Source organism: Cupressus sempervirens, chromosome 1 (assembly GCF_028749045.1).
Source record: "Cupressus sempervirens isolate cs-2001-9-10 chromosome 1, ASM2874904v1, whole genome shotgun sequence".
Lineage (NCBI taxonomy): Eukaryota > Viridiplantae > Streptophyta > Pinopsida > Cupressales > Cupressaceae > Cupressus > Cupressus sempervirens.
Window position 1 is genome coordinate 316,622,849 of NC_143118.1, and position 19,489 is coordinate 316,642,337.

The following is a 19,489-nucleotide window of genomic DNA, read 5'->3' on the forward strand; positions in this document are numbered from 1 at the left end:
TATGTAATAAGGGAAGTGATAACGAACCTATCCCATGGAGAAGTCTTTTCCAAGACCGGATGTAAGATGACTGGAAAATGTTGCAAGGTGATCATTAACTGTGAAAGTTTTACAAATTTGGCATCAAAAGAGCTGGTTACAAAGTTGTAGTTGCAGAGGCTGAAGTATCCTAAACCCTATCATGTTTCATGGATCAAAGATGAGCATAAGATATTGGCAAGTGAACAATGTATTGTGAAGTTCAAGATTATACATTATTTTGATGAAGTTTTGTGTGATATTATGCCAATAGATTGTTGTCATATTTTGTTGGGTAGACCTTGGCAATATGATAGATATGTTATATATGATGGAAGATTGAATCAATATACTCTTTGGGTAAATGGGAGAAAGCAAATATTGCTGCCTTTGATTGAAAGTCAAGATAAGGTTAATTGTACTACTATGAGAATTTGTATGGTTAATGGAAAGCAATTTGAAAAAGAAGTGAAGAAGAATCAAGTTTGTTTTGCTATAATTCTTAGGAAGCTGAGTTGTACCAGTAGCAACTAAGTGACAAAAAATAGTGGTGATTGAGTAACATCTAGTAATGATCGAGAAAAATAAACTGGTAGAGGTCGAGTACTAGCAGAAATTGAAAATTTGTTGAATGAATATAGATATATTGTTACAAAAGATATTCTTGATAGTTTACCACCGGTAAGAAGTGTAAGTAATTGTATGTATCTTATTCCTGGAGCTAGTTTGTCGAATAAAGCACCATATAGATTGACACCTACAGAGAATGAAGAAATTAATAGACATGTGCATGAGTTGTTGTAGAAAGGTTTGATTAGAGAAAGTTTGAGTCCATGTGTTGTACCTGTTGTATTAGCACCTAAGAAGAATGGAGAATGGAGAATGTGTACTGATTCCAGATCTATTAACAAGATCACAGTGAAATATAGGTTTCCTATGTTGAGGATGGATGACATAATGGATTGTTTGAGTGGAGTAGATCATTTTACCAAGATTGATTTGAAGAGTGGCTATCATCAGACCAGAATCAGAGAAGGTGATGAATAGAAAACTACTTTGAAGACAAAAGATGGTTTTTATGAATGGTTGGTAATGTCTTTTGGGTTGACTAATGCACCTAGTACTTTCACGAGGTTGATGAATGAGGTTCTTAAGAGATTTTTGGGTACATTTGTGATTGTTTATTCAGATGATATTCAGATATTCAGTAAGACTAAGGAAGAACATATTGAGCATGTTAGAGAAGTATTATAGAGATTGAAAGAGGAGAAGTTGATGATTAACTTAAAAAATTGTTCTTTTTATGCAAGAGGAGATTGTGTATTTGGGATTTGTGATTTCAATTGATGGTTGAGAATGGATCCTGAAAGGGTTAAAGAAATTTTGGAATGACCTACACTTGAGAATGTGGGTGAGGCAAGATCATTTCATGGTTTGGCTAGTTTTTATAAGAAGTTTATAAATAATTCTAGTTCTTTTTGTAATGCTATGACTGAGACAATGAGAGGAGACAAAAAAGATTTCAAGTGGGTACATAGAGCTGATAGGAGTTTTGAGACTTAAAAAAAAAGGTTGTTGAGTTACCTATATTGAGTTTGCCTGATTTCAATAAGGTATTTCAAGTTGAATGCGACGCAAGTGGTAGTGCAATAGGAGTTGTATTGAGTCAATAAGGTAAACCTATTGCTTTCTTTAGTGAGAAGTTGAATGATGCTAGAAGGAAGTATTTTGTGTATGATCAAAAGTTTTATGCAATTGTTCAAGCCTCAAAGAAGTGTAGACATTATTTGATTCCTAAGGAGTTTGTTTTGTATATTGATCATAAAGCTTTATACTACTTGGCACATCAACATAAATTGAATCAAAGACATATGAAGTGGGTTGAGTACTTTTAGAGTTTCACATTTGTGATTAAGCATAAAAGTCACTAACCGAGTTGTTGATGCATTGAGCAGAAGACATTCTTTGTTGATTGAGATGAAGGTTGAAGTTCTTGGTTTTGATGAGATGAAAGAGTTGTATGATACTGACACTAATTTTTCTAAGGTGTGAAGAGAGTGTAAAACACCAAATCTATCAGATCATATGAGTAAGTATGATGAGTATTTCATTCGAGAAGGTATGTTGTTCAAAGGAATCCAGTTGTGTATCCCTAGAAGTTCTATGAGAGTTAATCTGATTGAGGAAAAGCATAGTGGTGGATTCGCTAAACATTTTAGGATTGATAAGACATTGAGTTTGCTAAAGGATAAGTATTATTGGTCACATATGTAAAAGGATGTTTAGAAATTTGTAGAGAGTTGTGGAGTTTGTCAAGTTGCAAGAGGAGTAAGTTAGAATACTGGTTTGTAGACACCTATTTTTTTTTCTAAGAAACCTTGGAGTGATATTAGTATGGATTTTGTTCTTGGATTACCTAAGACAGTAAAGGGGTATGATTCTATATTTGTTGTTGTGGATAGATTTTCTAAGATGGCTCATTCCATACCACGTAAGAAGACATCAGATGCTAAGCATGTTGCTGAAATTTTTTTTAAAGAGATTGTTAGATTGCATGGTTTACCAAGAAGTATTATTTTTGATGAAGACAATAAATTTGTTGGTTACTTTTGGAGGATTTTTTGGAAGAAGATAGGTACTGAGTTGAAGTTTAGTTCTACATTCCATCCATAGATAGATGGTCAGATGTAGGTTGTGAATATAAGCTTGGGTAATTTATTGAGATGATTAGTTGGAGATAAACCACATAATTGGGAGATGGTGTTGACACAAGTTGAGTTCGCATATAATATTTATGTGAATAGAAGTATAGAGAAAACACCATTTGAGATTGTTCCTGGAATACAGCCTAGAGGAATATTAGATTTGAGGGATGTTGCTAGTGAAGAAAAGAGAAGTGTTTGAGGGGTAGAATTTGCTGATTTTATGGATTCTTTGCATAAGGAAGTAAAGTTGATGCTAGAACAAAGTAATCAAAATTACAAGGAGAATGCTAATAAGTCTAGAAGACATCATGTTTTTGAAGTTAATGATGAGGTGATGGTTCATCTGAAGAAAGGTAGATTTCCTAGTAGAATATATAGTAAGCTGAAGATGAAGAAATTTGGACCTTGTAAGATCTTGAAGAAGTTTGATAGTGGTAATGCTTATGAAGTTGAGTTACTTGATGACGTGGATATATCTCTTATATTCAATGTTACTGATTTGTATAAGTACCATGAGTTAGATGATGAAGTTGTTGTATCAGATGATTATCCTAAGAAGCATATTGAAGAGGTTGAACAGATATTGGAGCAGAGAGATGGTAAAAGCACATGAGGAAAATATTACTATGAGTATTTGGTGAAGTGGAAGAATAAACTAGTTGAAGATGCTACATGGATTTCCCAATCTGAGTTGGATTCAACTTAGGTTGTGACACTTGCATGATTTAGGAGAATCATTTCTTTCAACCCTAGTCATTTGATGCAGGAGCATCCTGGGTTACATTGACATCTTCCATATTTTCTTGTTTCTCTGTTGCTGCCGAGTTTCTTATTTTTGCCAAGTTCTTTATTGTAGTTGAGTTCCTAGTTGGTGTCGAGTTCTTGTTGGTTTCTTAGTTGGTGTTGAGTTCTTAGTATGTGTCGAGTGCCTATTGGTGTCGAGTTTGTGTATATGTTGAGAATTGCCGAGTGCTAGTATTTGCCTTGGTCCTTCTTTGACCAAGTTGTCTGTGTTTGGTTCTAGTTTGAGTTGACTTTGCACATTTGTATTTAATATTTGTTGAGAGCTGACTTGTGGCTTGGTTATGGACTTAATGTAAGGGTTTAATTAGTTGGTAATTTGTAACAAGCCAACTTGTGGCTATGCAAGTATTTAAGGGGATATTGGGTAGAGCCTTAGGAAAATAGTTTGATGAGGAAGAAGAGTCAGTAGGAGTTAGAATGCGTGGATCATCCTTAAAGATCAAAGATTGAATTGTAATGTTGGTCATAACCTATAAGATCTCATAGTTGAGCATGTATGTTGATGATTTGATGAATCAATAAGTATTTTTCTCTTCTATCTCCTTTGGTTGTTGTTCTCCATGTTGTGTTTCCCCTGTGTTTACTCTTGCAGGTGGCTTTGGTAGCTGGGTGTGCCTTTGGCCCTAGTTTCCATATCTCTTCCTACATCACATCATCAAAAATAATATCTTCAACTTCTATCAAGAAAGATCTAATATCTGGTGCATGCTCAAGTTCATCTTGTTTTTCAGTCTTTCTAGTGATCAAAGCAAAACAAACATTGCATTTCTCCATTTCCTTGACAAATTGATTTCATTCAACCAAAAAAACTCTAATTGTAGTACAATGACTCTCTTTAGGTTTCTCAATAAAAGGAAACAATACTTATTTCTTCCCATTAGCCCAAATAATGTACTGATTCAATCTACTGCCATGTAAAGCTTGCCTATCATATTGCCAAGGTCTTCCCAAAAGAATATGACAACAATCCACATGCATAATATCACACAAAACTTCATCAAAGTAGTTCCCAATCTTGAATTTCACAAGGATTTTCACTCACCAATAGTTTATGTTCATCTTTGATCCAAGCAATGTGATAAGGTTTAGGGTGTTTCAACTTTGCAACTTCAACTTAGATACCAAATCTTCAGATGCTAAATTATCAGAACTACCACTCTCAATGATCTCTTTGCAACATTTTCTTTCAATCTTACATCTAGTTTTAAAGAGACTTTTCCTCAAAACAAGTTCACCATCTAATTGCTCATTCCCCAAGGTCCTTCTCATAATTAGGCATTCTCCATTTTTAGGTGCCTCTTGAATCAAAGCATTTTTGTGACTACTTCCTGTCTTCTTTCCAGTAAAGATACATTCAAAAGCTCTATGTCCTTCTCCACATTTAAAACATATGTCCTTCTCCACATTTAAAACAAGTGCCTTTAAACCAAGATCTGTCTTCTATCTTTCCAATAATGTTATTCCAATGGTAAGTAGAATAATTACTTCTAGTGTAGTTATCTCTTCCCCTGTTAGCATTATCCTCTTTCCATTCTAATTTACCTTTTTCATGATGTGTACTATCAGATCTACTACAATCTCCATAAGATCTACCTTTACTCCTCTGAAATCTTCCACCTCATGCTCTTTGTCTATGTTCATGTTCTTTGTCAATATTTCTTCAGCTCTCAAGGCATACTAGTATCCTTCTTCCAAAATTTCTATCTTCAAAAAGCTAATCTCATATTTTATATAAGTTCTCAAACTATTAAGATATCTAACAACCTTTTCAGCCTCATCATCAACATGTCCATATCTAATATCCAACTTATAGAATTCCTTAGTATGATCTTTCACATTCATATCTTTCTTTCTTAAATTTTGCATTCTTCTCAATAAATTAACTTGATAATAAGTAGGATGGAATTTTGTTTTCAACTTACCAACTATCTTTACCCAAGTCTTAATCTTTTCTTTCATTCTTCTTTGTCTACCAGTTTGTAAGTGTTCCCACCAAAGAGAAGCATGACCTCTCAACTTAGTAGTTGCTATCTTCACCTTTCTATCTTCAAGAACACTTTCACAATCAAAGAAATTTCCAATCTTAGAGATTCAATCCAACAAGACATTAGTACCAAGCTTTCCACTATAACATGAAAGTTCAAAAGAAGGTCTGGAATTCACTCTACTCAAAGCTCTCAAGAATCTTTCTTCATCTTGTTCTACCTCATGTTTAGGATTAGGTACAATTCCTTCTTCTTCATCACTAACATAATCAAGATGTACTCTTATTTGGGTTGTTTCAACAACTTCAAGTCTAGTTGCAATCTGTCTCAACATGTCCATAGCATTATCTGCATTTCCTCTACTTCAAACCATTTTGACAATAGTTCTTGCAAGAATCTTAACCCTCGACAAATTATAGGTCAAAAACTCAGTCTGCCACCCTACAACCAATCCAAAGTAAGGTTTTCCATGATCCCAAACTTCGCCAAGAAAGAAACCTTCACTCTAATACCACATGATGCAAGACCAGAAGGGTCCAAAGGGACTCTCCCAAGTTGCCCTCGCTAGAGTTACAAATAGAAACCAACAATATTGAAAAAACAAAAACAAAATTATATTGATTCTAATATAGATATGATGAGACAATCTCCTTTAAACATGCAAGACATAAGGCCTACCTAGTTGTAGTCATAACCATTCAAATTACAATCTGCGAGCTTAGAAGCTTAGGTAAGTACAAAGCCAAAATCTTATTCTCTTCCTTCTATTTAACTTCATTGATACTATCCTAATCCTAGATCTTAGATTGTATAGTCACGAAGACCACAAGTCAAGCAGTCAAGCAATTTATTAGAAAATATAGGTTCTACCCAAAGGAGAAATCAATGACCTTATAATTAAGAAAAGCAACATCCACAGGGACAAGTATAGGTCCATATGTGATATAAGAAGAGATCCCCAAGGCTACAGAAAGCCTTGATTTCACATGTAACCTCGTCGAAGCCAAACCCACATGTTACTCAAGCTTCTAGGAAGAACATGCCATGGGTAAAGAGAAAGAAAATAGCTCCTACATATGATCAAATTAAGTTTTGTGAACATAGTACTGTTAAAAAAGCCAGGGTTGCTATTGCACCAAAAGATTGACCTATCAATGCTCGATACAACCAATATTCTTATAGAACCACATGAGGCAGTTAAGCCATGTCCCAAATCTTGCGAGGGACGTTGGCCCACTGCCAACAATCTCCCTCCCAACATCACTTGTCATGGTTTGTGAGATTTGAACCTATGACCAAGCTCTGATACCAATTGTTAGAAAGGCCAAGGTTGTCGTTGCACCAAAAGGTCGACTTGTCAATGCCTGATACAACCAATAGTCTTATAGAACCATAAGAGGTGGTTAAACCATGTTGCGAATCTTGTGAGGGACGTTGGCCCACTGCCAACAAGTACAAGGATCCATGATAGGTGCACATTAAGAAACCAACTACACAGAAAGAGAAAACATGAACAACACGGGCGATTCCATGAACATTAGACATGAACAAATAAACATGAAATATTTGTTTGGTGATGCAAGATTGTAAAAGGACCCAAGATGCTTCTGCATCACTATGTCACCGCTTGGTGACACACTGATCAAGCAAGAAACTCCCATTGTGCCACCGAGTGCCATGTTAGAAAGAACCCTTACGTACAAATAAATCACTCAGTAACACATCAAGACTATATGAATCTCTTAGTATGCTACCACTTGCTATTAGGGATTGACACAATTACCAACTCAAATGACACGATGCAGCTTGGTAACGTAGAGAGATAATAAAAACATTAAATTGCACCACCAAGTGGGAACCACAACCACTTAACCAATGAATTATGCACAAGCAATTATGAAAGGGTTAAGTTATCGTGCACGGGGATAATAATTAGGTACAAACTAGGACCTAGGACATTCATGGACTCATGATAGAACGAATGAAATAATCAACCATATCAAGGGGTGATCACTGGTAGATATAAAATTTAAATGTGGTTAGTCAACCAACACATTTAAACCCTCGAGATAAAACACTTAAAGAGCTTCAATTAGTTCAACAAGTCAACATGAGAATAAAACCTAGAACTAAGAGTTAAACTTTTGAAATCACAGAGATGACAACAATTCATAAAACCCTAGCCTAAACCCTTTGGAAAACCATATCCGACAAACCCTATTTTGTAAGCTTTGAACTAAGAAACCATGCATTCACTCGCATTGGAATGTGTGAATGCACTCGCAAACCTTATGCAACCCCAATTTTAAAATTTGAATTAATATTTCATGTAGAAAAAAAGCTAACAAATGCACATAGCATATAGGAAGAATATTAAAGTCAAATTAAAATTTGATTGCTTGTTAAAATGAGTTTAGTGAGAGTTTAAAGGAACCCTCCGCTATGGTTCCACGGAGGAACTAACAAAGGTTTTAGGTTTCTCTCGCTTAAACCAAAATATTATTATTATTGAACAAGGCAAAAACTATTTAATAATAATAATTATGCATAGTATCAAATACTAGAGGACAAAACAACAAATCATTAAAATACTTTGTTAACCTGATAAGAAAGATAAGATCCCATTAAATCTGTAGCTTCCTCGACTCGTTATTCCAGTTAAGCTTTTTGGGTTTTGGTTTTCCTCATCCGCAAATCACAAAACCCATCTGGGTATAGCAAAATCGTACTGGGTTTGTGCTAAATTTGCACTAGGTCTGTGACGCTCTGTTGGGTGCTTGTCATTTTTCAGGATTTTAGATTCTTGATATCGTAAATATAACCTGTAGCAATGGCAGCATCACAGCTGGGATGTGCCTCTACAAAAATTGTGGGTTTAAGGTCTTTCGATGGTTTTAGTTCTTCAAGGGCTGCTCCACCATGCACCATTGCTATTCGACAGCAGCCCATTAAAAGAATAAGCTTGGTTGTCAAAGCAGCCACAGTTGTGGCTCCGAAGGTACTTATCCGATACATTTTTTCGTTTGAATTGTTTATCTCAATGCAGGATATGTAATGTTCTACTTTTTGTTTCGAACGATTTCTTATTATTACAGTATTTGGCATCATATGTCTTGAAGAATAATGAGTATCATAGATAGCTGCAGAAAATGGTTGGTGAATGTCCTGTAGTTTTAGCCACAGTTTTCTTTGAAGAGTTGATGTTGGGTTTATGATACTTTGTACTGGATTCACTCTGCCTTTGTCTGATTAAGCCGATGCTATTCAATGTGGGCTTCATGGCATTAGTGTTAACAAATCCTTTTAGTTAGTTTGCTTCCTTTGAATGCTTGATTGTCTTTTTGAAGTAATCTGTCACTGTTTTGGACATGGAAGGTTCTTGTTATTGTATAATAATAGTAGTAAGAATACTTATTTGATACTATGCACGATAAATCTCCACCATATACTATTGTTCTGCAAGAACTCTTGCAGCTGCGAATGTTTGATGGCTGTATCTGAATTTTATCGCCAAGTAGTACAAACCAGTTTCAGCTGCTTGTCAGGACCTGTATTGCCATATTTCAGAAATTTACTTTAATGTTGAAGAAGACTCAAGAATATGTGATCTTTTATTATTAGAGTTCCGCTTGCAAGAATTCTTATAGCTCCAAAGATTTGAGATTTAACATGGTAATACTTAAGATAGTGTTCTCAACCTACTCCTAGTTCTGAATAGTCAAAAGTAGCTGTAATGCCTCTATTTAGAAACATTCTTTCATGCTGAAGAAGTCAGAGGAACATTTGATATTTTTATTATAAGATACTTCTGTCAGTGTTTCATTCTCCTTAAGTAATTTTTATTTTTCTCTCCTTTCAATTTTCTCATTTCTGCCATCTTATTCTCTAATTCATTTGCTTGGTTATCTTTTACCCCCCTTCTTCCCTCCTTCACTCTCTAAACTTGGTATTTCATTGTAGCACGCTTTTGACCAACTTGTTATAACTGGAACCTAGGGCTAAAGAACTGCTATGTGATTGATTTGAACTTGGAAGGGAGAAAAATGGGTGTGTAGTTGTAATGTATGTTACAGCATGAATTGCACCTCTGAGATGGAATCATTTGTAAGCAGTTATTTAAGCTGTATTTGTTGTCCCAATTTTGTTTGTTGTTTGGACTGGGAATAAACCTTCCCACTGTCTAGGTGATATTCTGTTATATCATTTTGCTTATTACAAGCAGTATCTATTGTGCATGACTGTTGTGAGGGATTGGATTTTGTTTGGGTGGGACCATATAAGGCAAACTTTAGCTGTAGTTTTGAGTTACTGGTGCCTGTCAGAGTTCTTGGGTTATCATGTATATATTGCTTTAACTTTGATTACATGCATTTTCCTTGGGTTATTGTATGCAATAAAACGGATGATATTGAATTCATGGATTTGTTAGCGAATGGTAAGTACAGTGAAAATACCAAACTGCATTAATAAAACTGCATATATTTAATATGGATTTGTTTGCTGGCTAAAGTTTTATGTCTCTTGTGAGAGATTGGACCTATTCTATTCGCAAAGTCTGAGTTTGGCATTTTCTCATTTATTTTCATTATAAAGTAAAGAAATTCCAGTTAAAATATGGCTTTTCTGATGAGTTTGTTTAATTGGATTTTCAGTTTACTACACTCAAGCCACTAGGAGATCGGGTGCTTGTAAAGATTCAGCCAGTCGAACAAAAGACTGGAGGTGGAATTTTATTGCCAAGCACTGCTGTTAGCAAACCCCAAAGTGGTGAGGTTGTGGCTGTTGGTGAGGGCAAGTCTATTGGAAAAACTCAGGTTGAACCTACTGTTCAGGTATGAAAAATGGGTAGCAATTTCTATTTCTTTTCCTTTTAATAAGTTCTCCCCATGGGAATCTTCCTGGTTTTAGGAGGTATTGTGTCAAACTTGAATTCATGTTGAACCTACTGTTGAGGTTTGAAATTGTACTGGTTAGCAGTTTTTTTTTTTGTTTCTTTTAAATTTTTATTTTTTCCACATGAGCAATCTTCCGTTTTTCTAGAAAGATTGATGTTAAACTTAATTCAGGACGAACCTACTGTCAAGGATGAAGTTGTAATGCATAGCAATTCCATTGTAGCAATATTCTTTAATTTATTTGTTTTTGTAATATTTTCTCCACATAAACCATCTTCCTAATTTTGGAAGGAGTTATGTTAAAGTATGATGCTATTTTACTGAGAAATTGACGCTTACTAATCCTGAATTTTAAAAGTGTCCCTTTCCACTATTTTTTGTCTTTGAACCAAGTATACCTTGGAGACTGGGCAATCAAAAGATTTGGCATTTGACATATTTAGTTTGTGATTTTGAAATACCTTCTGTGATGCAGGTTGGAGCTAAAGTTGTATATTCTAAATATGCGGGTACAGAGATTGAATTCAACGGTGTGGATCATCTTCTTCTTAAAGAAGATGATATTGTTGGTCTTCTTGAGACTGATGACATGAAAGACCTCAAACCAGTGAATGACCGCGTTTTAATAAAGGTTGTTTTTCAGCTGGGTAGTTGTGTGTGCATATAATAGAGAATATTGGTATGTGGAGCATAAGAAGTAGTAGTTTTAAAAAGAATTAGTGATTGTATGTGGCAGATCCAAGAGGCGGAGGAAAAGACAGCTGGTGGTTTGCTTTTGTCAGCAAGTGCTAAGGAGAAGCCATCTATTGGAACAGTATGCATCTTTAACTTTCAATGAAGATTCTTATCAGGCATTTGTTTTGTTATTGTGATCATGTCATTTCACATCATTGATATTTGAGTGCATGTGCATATAATCAGGTAGTTGCAGTAGGACCGGGCTCGTTTGACGAGGAAGGCAATAGAAAGGGACTTGGTATATCCCCTGGGAGTAATGTTTTGTACTCAAAATATGCAGGAACTGAATTCAAAAGTAAAGATGGATCTCAGTATATCACATTGAAGGTGTCTGATGTGATTGCTGTGATGTCTTAATACATTTGAATAGTGGCTCTGGGGTGGTTGTTGAGTTAAGTTGCAATATTGTGTCCAAAGAAACCTTTTACATGACGAAGGGATGGTGTTTTGCAATTAAAGCTATCTCACAGAATGAGAATTACTGACTTCTGTGTCGCAGCATGTTTAAAGTCTAAAAGAAAGCCTTTGTTTTACACTCTTTTAATATGCTTTATAGGTGAGCGTTCCCAAAATTTTGTGCTTTCCTAGAACAATTTTCTTTTGGTCATAGTTTAAATATTAAAGAATTAGTTAAATTTCCTGCATAATCCGTTGAAGGACAATTTACAGAGGCAAACATTTTGATCTTGTACTATAACAGTTGGTTATCAGTAAATGTGACAAATTCTAGTAACTCCATGCTGTTCTCTGTAGTTTTCTTTATTGGCCCTCATAGGGTATAATTGTGTTCCATTTTACCATCAACCATGTTACCAGCTAATGTTTACTTGCGGTGAAATCCTATGGTGAATCAGTGAAATATCGTTAGATGCTTCTTTTTCTCTCTACCATTCTTAGTAGGCCTATTAGGGCTATTTTGTAGTCCCTTAATCCCCTTCTGATTTTATTCTTTAAAATGGCATAGGTAAATCAATATGTGGAATCAGTGAGATATTCGCTAGCAGACAGATGTAGAATCAAGTTAAAAAAATTGCGTTTCATTTTTGCATCAACATTTGGGATTACTGATGACACTATAATCCATGATCAGGACGAGAAACAAATGACAGGTGATACGAGGATTGGGATACCAAGTGCAAAAAGTGTTTGTTAATCAGATTATCAGAGACCAAAAAATTAACAATTAGAACTAAAAGTAAGATTGAAAATGAAAACAAAAAAAGCTTAGTTGTAAAATTAAAAAGCACCATGCATTGTACCTTCTACTACAAGTTATGTGACTTATTCAACTGAAATCTATTCCTAAGTATAATATGAGATTTGAAAATAATGTTATAGACTAATGCTCAAATGGAATTTTGTTTCCAAGTGGAAGGCAGTTATTCTTATTGTCTGGAAGACTCACGTCTTTTTGGAGATGAATTCAATAATTTTACTGACAAATGCACAACCAGCTTTGGACAGAATGCCAATTAGTCATTTAGGACATTGCCTTGTTTGTTTGTGTGTTTCATTGCACTGTAGTTTACCTTATCTGAGTCTTTTTTTCTGACCTTGTTTTTTTATGGTGATCTTCAATCTATCTGGATAACCTTTTCATTTTTTCATTGACTTACGCTGAACTAATGGGATTGGATGGATCGGATGCCTACTATCTATAGGGCACTGAGTGAAAGCTTTCACTGGTCTGGATTCACCTCATGCGCATGAAGCACTACTTATTGGTTGGCTGTAGGAGCTCGGAGCCGGATGAAGCTCATATATTGATGTATTAACCAGCCTCCCACAGGCCAGAATGCTTCTGAGATAAAATGCACATATTAAAAGATATTTTAACATTTTGAGCTCTTTTGCCCTCTCGATTTTTTCAGCCATCTTTAAATTTTGGCCATAAAACTCTTAAATTGAGAGATAATACACTGTGGTTTCAAGTAACCCATTGTACGCTTGGGAAACTGTTGGTAATATGACTAGCTTGCATTTGATTTGTTAAACTAATCGTGGGTACCATCAGTATTCCCTAGTATTCTTTATCACATGGAAAACTTTGGGTTGGGAGAAGATTATTTATACTTAGGCTTTGGTTTGTTACAAAGGCAAATCGAGACCAATAAAATGGTGCATGCTTAAATCCGCTGTGCACCATTCTTTATGTATTTGTTCAGTTGTATTGGTTTTCTGGCATGTCAAATAAGCCATTTGGATAGGTGTTTATTTTAGAACCCTATTTGGTAAGCTCAACTTGATTGACATCAATACAAGAGTTGCTTCCATCATGTAGATTGGTTTTATGGCATATTTAGCGTGAAAGTCTATAAATTATTTTGTTTGTGGGATTCTGGTATGGATTGAAGATGATAAGAATAAAATATGGTGTTCTGGATGCCATTTACGGATGTAGCTATCTTGCAATAATGACATTTAGTTAACTTCAACGATTATGACACATTGTAAACATCTTGTCTTATTGTAACTTTCATCTTACCTTTATAAACAAGGCCACTCATGTACATGTCCCCATTTGTTACATCCAACATTAATTTAATTTTGCATTGTTGAAGCAAGCCATTCTTGCCACTCTCTCTTGTGGAAATTATTTTTGATCTTGCAAGGTCCTTGGGGTGTGGAGGAGTCACCAATCTACTTCTACTTGACATTTAGAAGTTCTCTGAAGACTCTTTTCCACTTTTGAGAAATGTGTTTTGGTTTGAAGAATTCGAGTAAGCTTGGTTTCATTTTCCATTTTGATCAATATCATTGTGTTTTGCCAAATTAACAAGGGCTTGAAGAAGTCGTGAAATTGGCTGATCTAGGGGGTCAACAGCTTTGGAAATGAGTTCAAGCCCAAATTGGCATTGCCATTGTATTTAGATGTCAATTCAACAAATTTCAAGTATAAATTCCTCAATTTTGAATAAGGTTGGTTTTGGGGCAAATTTATTTTTGCCCGGTATGGCCGCATGCCTCCATGAGCACAACGGTTCAATGCCATTATTTGTAGAATAAGAAATATTTTTTCTGTACTGTTTCTTTATGTGTAAGTACAAAGGTTGCTTTATTCATGGATCATTGATTATAAAATTGATATCCATGAAACATCACTGAGAAACAGTTTCTCCTCTGAAACCGAACCCACTGAACCTTCTACCAAAAAAGGCTATAAAGAGTCATCAATCTCTCAAAACCCCAAATCCTGAACCTTCTACCAAAAAAAGCTATGAAGAGTCATCAATCTCTCAAAAATCCAAACTCTGATCAATTTTTTCATGACAGACTAGAGGGCAAGACCATGTAAAATCTCCACCAGTGCCAAATACAACTACTTCAAGAAATCACACCATTTCTCTGCTTTGTACTTGGTACTAGTAGCTTGTAAAGATCCTTGTGATGAGGAGTTCTAATCCTTTCTGCGACAGAATGGCATCTTCAACACCATCTTAACAAAATTCTGATGGCTGCAATGATTAGAGCCTTCAATTCATTAATGTCTATCAAGTCTATAACAAAATGTGAAGCAAGGTTAGAGTTGACCTTGTATTGGTCCTGTAATTGGAAGAATTCTTAGTCGAAAATATGCTTTGACAGCCAAGATTTCAAGCCTTCCCTCAAGCATTAAACCCAGCTTAAGTTTGGTAACAAAGATATTGCCCAGAAATGACATTTGGCATCTCAAGCATGTCAACTGGAAGGGTGTTTCCATTGATACAACAAATGGAATACAACAATGATTGACCTTACTAATTGCCGGTGCATTAACTTTTCATAAAAATGCTACCAATACGTTGCTTGAAATGCTGACAATTGCGACTGAAACAATTAATGCCTTGTCAAATAACACTAACAAGAGTCAGACAAAGGTTACCCCATTACAACAGCTCCACCTTCCATCTTACAAAAATCTGATCCATTCGCCGCTCTGTGAACTGAGAAGTTAGCGTCCCCACGAGCTTCCTTGAGGACACGATCAACGTGGAGTAATTCAGAAGTCTGGGAGATATTTAGTGTTTCTTACAGAAGGGCCCGTAATTTCCAGTTGGGTGTTTGGCCATTTCAAAGTGCATTTATAAATAATGCCATATCCCTTTGTTTCCGTAACACCCAAACTCTATAATATTATTCCTTGTGGAGTGGTTTGGCTAATCTATACCAGTCCCCCCTTCTTACCCCCCGACATACTTGGATTTCTGTGAGGCACCAACAGAGTTAACGTTGTACCAACACCTAGCTGGTCTTTCATGGGCAGAGTCTCTCAGTGCTTGAGAATCAACCCCTTCCAACCCCCTAACCGGATGATTTGTTAGGCCATACCAACATTTTTTCATAGATATCTCAATTCATAATAAAGGAAACAACAGTGTTTTGCTATCTTATCTATTATTTTCAACTTCAACTATGGAATCTGTTACCTTGTTAAAAAAATGAGTGTGTCCTTCGTTTTATCTTGGAAAACCACGTGATTACCTCATTCCAAGTTTCCAAATTAGGATTGAAGGGTTAAGGATCCACAATCAAGAGTAGGTTGTCTTATTGTTGTTTAAAATAACCCACGATCAAAAGAGACCGAAGATGTCATTTGAGTGTTGTCATCCATTCCAAGTTAGCACACAACCAGCTCCAATAACCAAGGGCAAAAGTGAAACCCAACAAAACATGATATACTATCTCCTATGAGCATTTGCACAATCACACTTTGAAGGGCCTTGGTAGCTTACTCATAAATTTTAGGAAAACAATATCTCAACCTTGCAATGATAAAAAGGTTACTAATAAAACATTAGTCTCGGGGTTTTTGGGGCATCGCTCATGACTTAGGTAGTGGCTATAGTGCAACTTATATGCACCCATACTAGTGTGAAATAGTCTTTAGTCTTTAATATACAAATGAAATACATTCAAAAAGAGGTGCATATAAGTTGCACTATAGACAGTGCCCATGACTTGGGGGTTGTAAGCATCACCTCTTCATTCACCTCGGTCCTATGATTGGCTATGGGTACAATACGCAATGCACCATTTATCATTAGGTTAGAGTTCCAACGGTGGATATTTTGTGTATCTTTTTGGGTGGTTTTCACTTAATTAAAAAAAAAAAAAAAAACCATTTGAGTTTCATGCCTATCTCTCATATGTTAGGCACCTAGGAGGCATTGTGATGTATTCCAAAAGTTTGATAGCTATAAGCAACTTTGGATCTCACTTGTGACAAGCTTGCTTGCTTTCAAGTGTATTAAAATTTGTTAATCAATTTCTAAATTATATATTGGGTGAATTTTAGAGAGGGTTTTTTCTTCTAAAAGGGATTTCTCCTTGCATTGGGGTATGCATGTTATTTATATTTATTTTTGTTAAGTTTCTATAATTGTAACAAAAATTTGTGCTTTTTTTACAATAACCCTCCTTAAGATTAGCCTAGGAAGTTGTTTTGCTACTTAACTTCTTTACAAGTGGTATTAGTGCCCGATCTCCTTTGGTTTCAATTGTGAGTTGTTTTTTTTTTGAACTAATTCAGACTTGAGTAGAGTTTGTGTAAAAGATACTTTTATGATTTTGTTCCCAAAGTTTTCTAATGGCCATTTCGTCAGAAAGAGTATCGTCAGAAAGAGTAGAAGTGGAGAAATTATCTAGAAATGACTTTGAGATGCAGAAGTTGGGGATAGAGGATTTGCTAATAGATTGAGATTTATGGGAGGCATTTGATGAGATTTCATGAAACTTACTAATTTAGATGAGGTTGATAAATGTAAGCAATTGTTGAGGGGTTAGTCCATCATTTCGACACTTGTGAGGTAACATAAGTGATTTGACAGTCCTTTGTTAGATGTTGCTTGTGTAGATGAGACATTACTTCTAACCAACGCTTTTATGATTTAAGTTTAGGCCTTTGCACTTATTATTTGGCTCAATTTGGGGGGCTCACTATTTATGGTAAGTTATATTTGTTGAGTTATTATTTTGACAGGGCACTTTGACGTGGTATATGCAGTGGTAATCTTGATTCCTAATTGATTTGGTGAATAAATCTAATGGCACAAGTTATTTAATTATTAATGAAGTGTGCTTTATTAATAGTTCATTATTAAAGTCTATTATGAAGTTCACAAAGTGAATGAGGCCAAAAGACATTATTAATGAGCAATAAATGATTTAACAAAGTTCACACCCAAACTAATGAATTTGTGGTGCAGGAGCACCTAAGAAGACAAGAATACCATGCTAGAGTTCATAATATGAGTAGTTTTATTTTATTTTGGTCATTCATGATGTATGAAGCAAATTTGAGTCAATTTTAATAATAATGTAAGGTTGAAAGACAAAATTGTAAAAGTTGTCAAATATGTAAGCAAATATTTTCCATAAAATGTGGCAATATGAAAATTATGACACAAGAGAGAAGGTGAAAGGTCATAGGAGTATTTGGATGGTTTCCAAATGTTGAAAATGTTATAAATACCATGTATTAGTCGTTCCAAATCAGGATGAGAAGGGAGAGAACATTTTGGTATTATTTTGTGCATTCATTTCTAGTTATTTTGATTGGTGTTCATTGTTTTTATGCCATTTTCAGGCTTTTGTACAGATAGTTACGACCTGTAAACCATATATAAGTTACATATTTCGATAATAGGATGAATTATCTTCATTCTCCTTTTGGTTTGGATTAATTTCGTTTTGTTTTGAAGAAGTTATGCATATTTTGTTAAAAGTGGTTATTTACAAATTTTGGATTCCCTGATAATAGTCGTTGTAGAACTTGGTACTGACACATATGAATGAGTTATGACCTCTAAATAGATTCATTGGAAAGCTATACGAATAATACTTCTTTTCCCTTTTGTTTGGGTCATTTTTAAAATATCTTCAATGGAGTTGTGGGCACAAATTTGCATGCATAAATTGATTTATGAATTGGAAGAATTAATGGCTTACATATTTGGAAAATAGATTCACGAAGGATTAATATGAAATTGGTTTGGGATCATTTAGTTTTTTGTTGTGAAAGATATTAGTTTCGTTATGAAGGGTTACATGTGTGCTTTTTGGTTTATGATAGTAAAAATGGGTCTCGGTACAAAGACCATAGCATGAAAAAGAATGGTTTTATTGGGCTCAGCTTTGGATATGCGTTAGAAGGACTAATTTTTAGTAACTCCTCCAAAGCATTTTTCAAGAAGATGTTGAGAACAAAAGTTATGAATATCATAATATGCTATAGAAATCAGACTGTGTGAATGGAGATATATTGATAAACTTGTTGAAGTATATTGTGTTTTACTTTATGAGATGTCTCTAAATCATAAATCTATTGAATGGATGTTGAAGGGATTAACATGTATCCCACTGATTAGTTGATTTGTAAGATGCTCTGCATCAATTTATGATAACATCAACTTGTAACAACAAAATAAATTATACAAGTCATTAATGAGACTTATTAGTGAAGCTTCACAAATCAAATTCTATGGAAGATTTATAAAATCTCAAGGAATAAAATTGACCTGTTTTGACTTGCATTTGATGTCTTTGGGAATTGTGGAAGGGTTTCAACAACTAGGTTTTGAAGAATGGGTATTTCTTCATGGATTTAGCATCTCTAATTAGTGGAAGATCCATTTAAGTTTGAAATTAAATGATTGCTTCATACATAAGTCATAAATGTGCATGTTTGGCGATTTTTTTGGGAGTTTTGAGTGCCAATTAAAAGATATTGTAATGAACTATTGAAATTTTTATTACCCTTGAGTGCCAATTAAAAGATATATGTATCTATGTATGTATATACCTACATATCATAATTACTCAGGCAAGCATTAATATACATAGGAAATATAATATTATACTAAGACATGGGTTAGGCATGTAATGCAACCTTTATTTTTAAATATTCTCTTGACTTTGAACTTTGGTTATTTTAATTATTTTGATTTGGGTGACCACATATTGTGTATCCACCACCTTATGGCAGCGGGTCATTATATTCCTTTTGATATTTTGAATTAAAAGTCTTTCAACATTCTTGCCACCTCAAATCTTGACATAACTGAGCCACCGCGGATGACCATTAATCATCTTGGGCGATACTTGTTCCTCATTTATGCGATTTGTTCTTGTGGCAGGGGCACATACAAACAATACTCATCACACTTAGCTTCTCTCAATCTTTCAATTTGTTATTACACCTTTTGTGCTCTTAGTTTGAAATTTATTAGGAGTGATCACAATAATATCATTTTCCAAGCCCAAGTCATGAGTTGAGTCAGTGACTCTCATTGAGCTCCATTGGCATCATGGTTGTTGGCTTTCTGAGATTGTTATACTATGGTTTGCACCAAACTTGTTAGGTCAT

The 19,489-nt window shown here is 34.9% G+C and overlaps 1 protein-coding gene across 1 annotated transcript; it reads left to right on the plus strand.

The window, feature by feature from the left end:
* Positions 1 to 8,127: 8,127 nt before the first annotated feature.
* On the plus strand, positions 8,128 to 11,689 carry LOC149577408 (20 kDa chaperonin, chloroplastic-like). Its single transcript, XM_089823801.1, has 5 exons — positions 8,128 to 8,510; positions 10,165 to 10,344; positions 10,883 to 11,038; positions 11,144 to 11,221; positions 11,329 to 11,689. The coding sequence occupies exons 1-5, from the start codon at positions 8,343 to 8,345 to the stop codon at positions 11,500 to 11,502; spliced, it is 756 nt and encodes a 251-aa protein (XP_089679927.1). The 5' UTR covers positions 8,128 to 8,342; the 3' UTR covers positions 11,503 to 11,689.
* The last annotated feature ends 7,800 nt before the right edge of the window (positions 11,690 to 19,489 follow it).

What these genes read in the sequence shown, in the direction of transcription:
- LOC149577408 (XM_089823801.1), top strand. Translation starts at nt 8,343, where the DNA reads ATGGCAGCATCACAGCTGGGATGTGCCTCTACAAAAATTGTGGGTTTA. An exon ending in AGGTTGAACCTACTGTTCAG is followed by an intron (nt 10,345 to 10,882) that starts GTATGAAAAATG and finishes TCTGTGATGCAG; the next exon opens with GTTGGAGCTAAAGTTGTATA. An exon ending in AGAAGCCATCTATTGGAACA is followed by an intron (nt 11,222 to 11,328) that starts GTATGCATCTTT and finishes GCATATAATCAG; the next exon opens with GTAGTTGCAGTAGGACCGGG.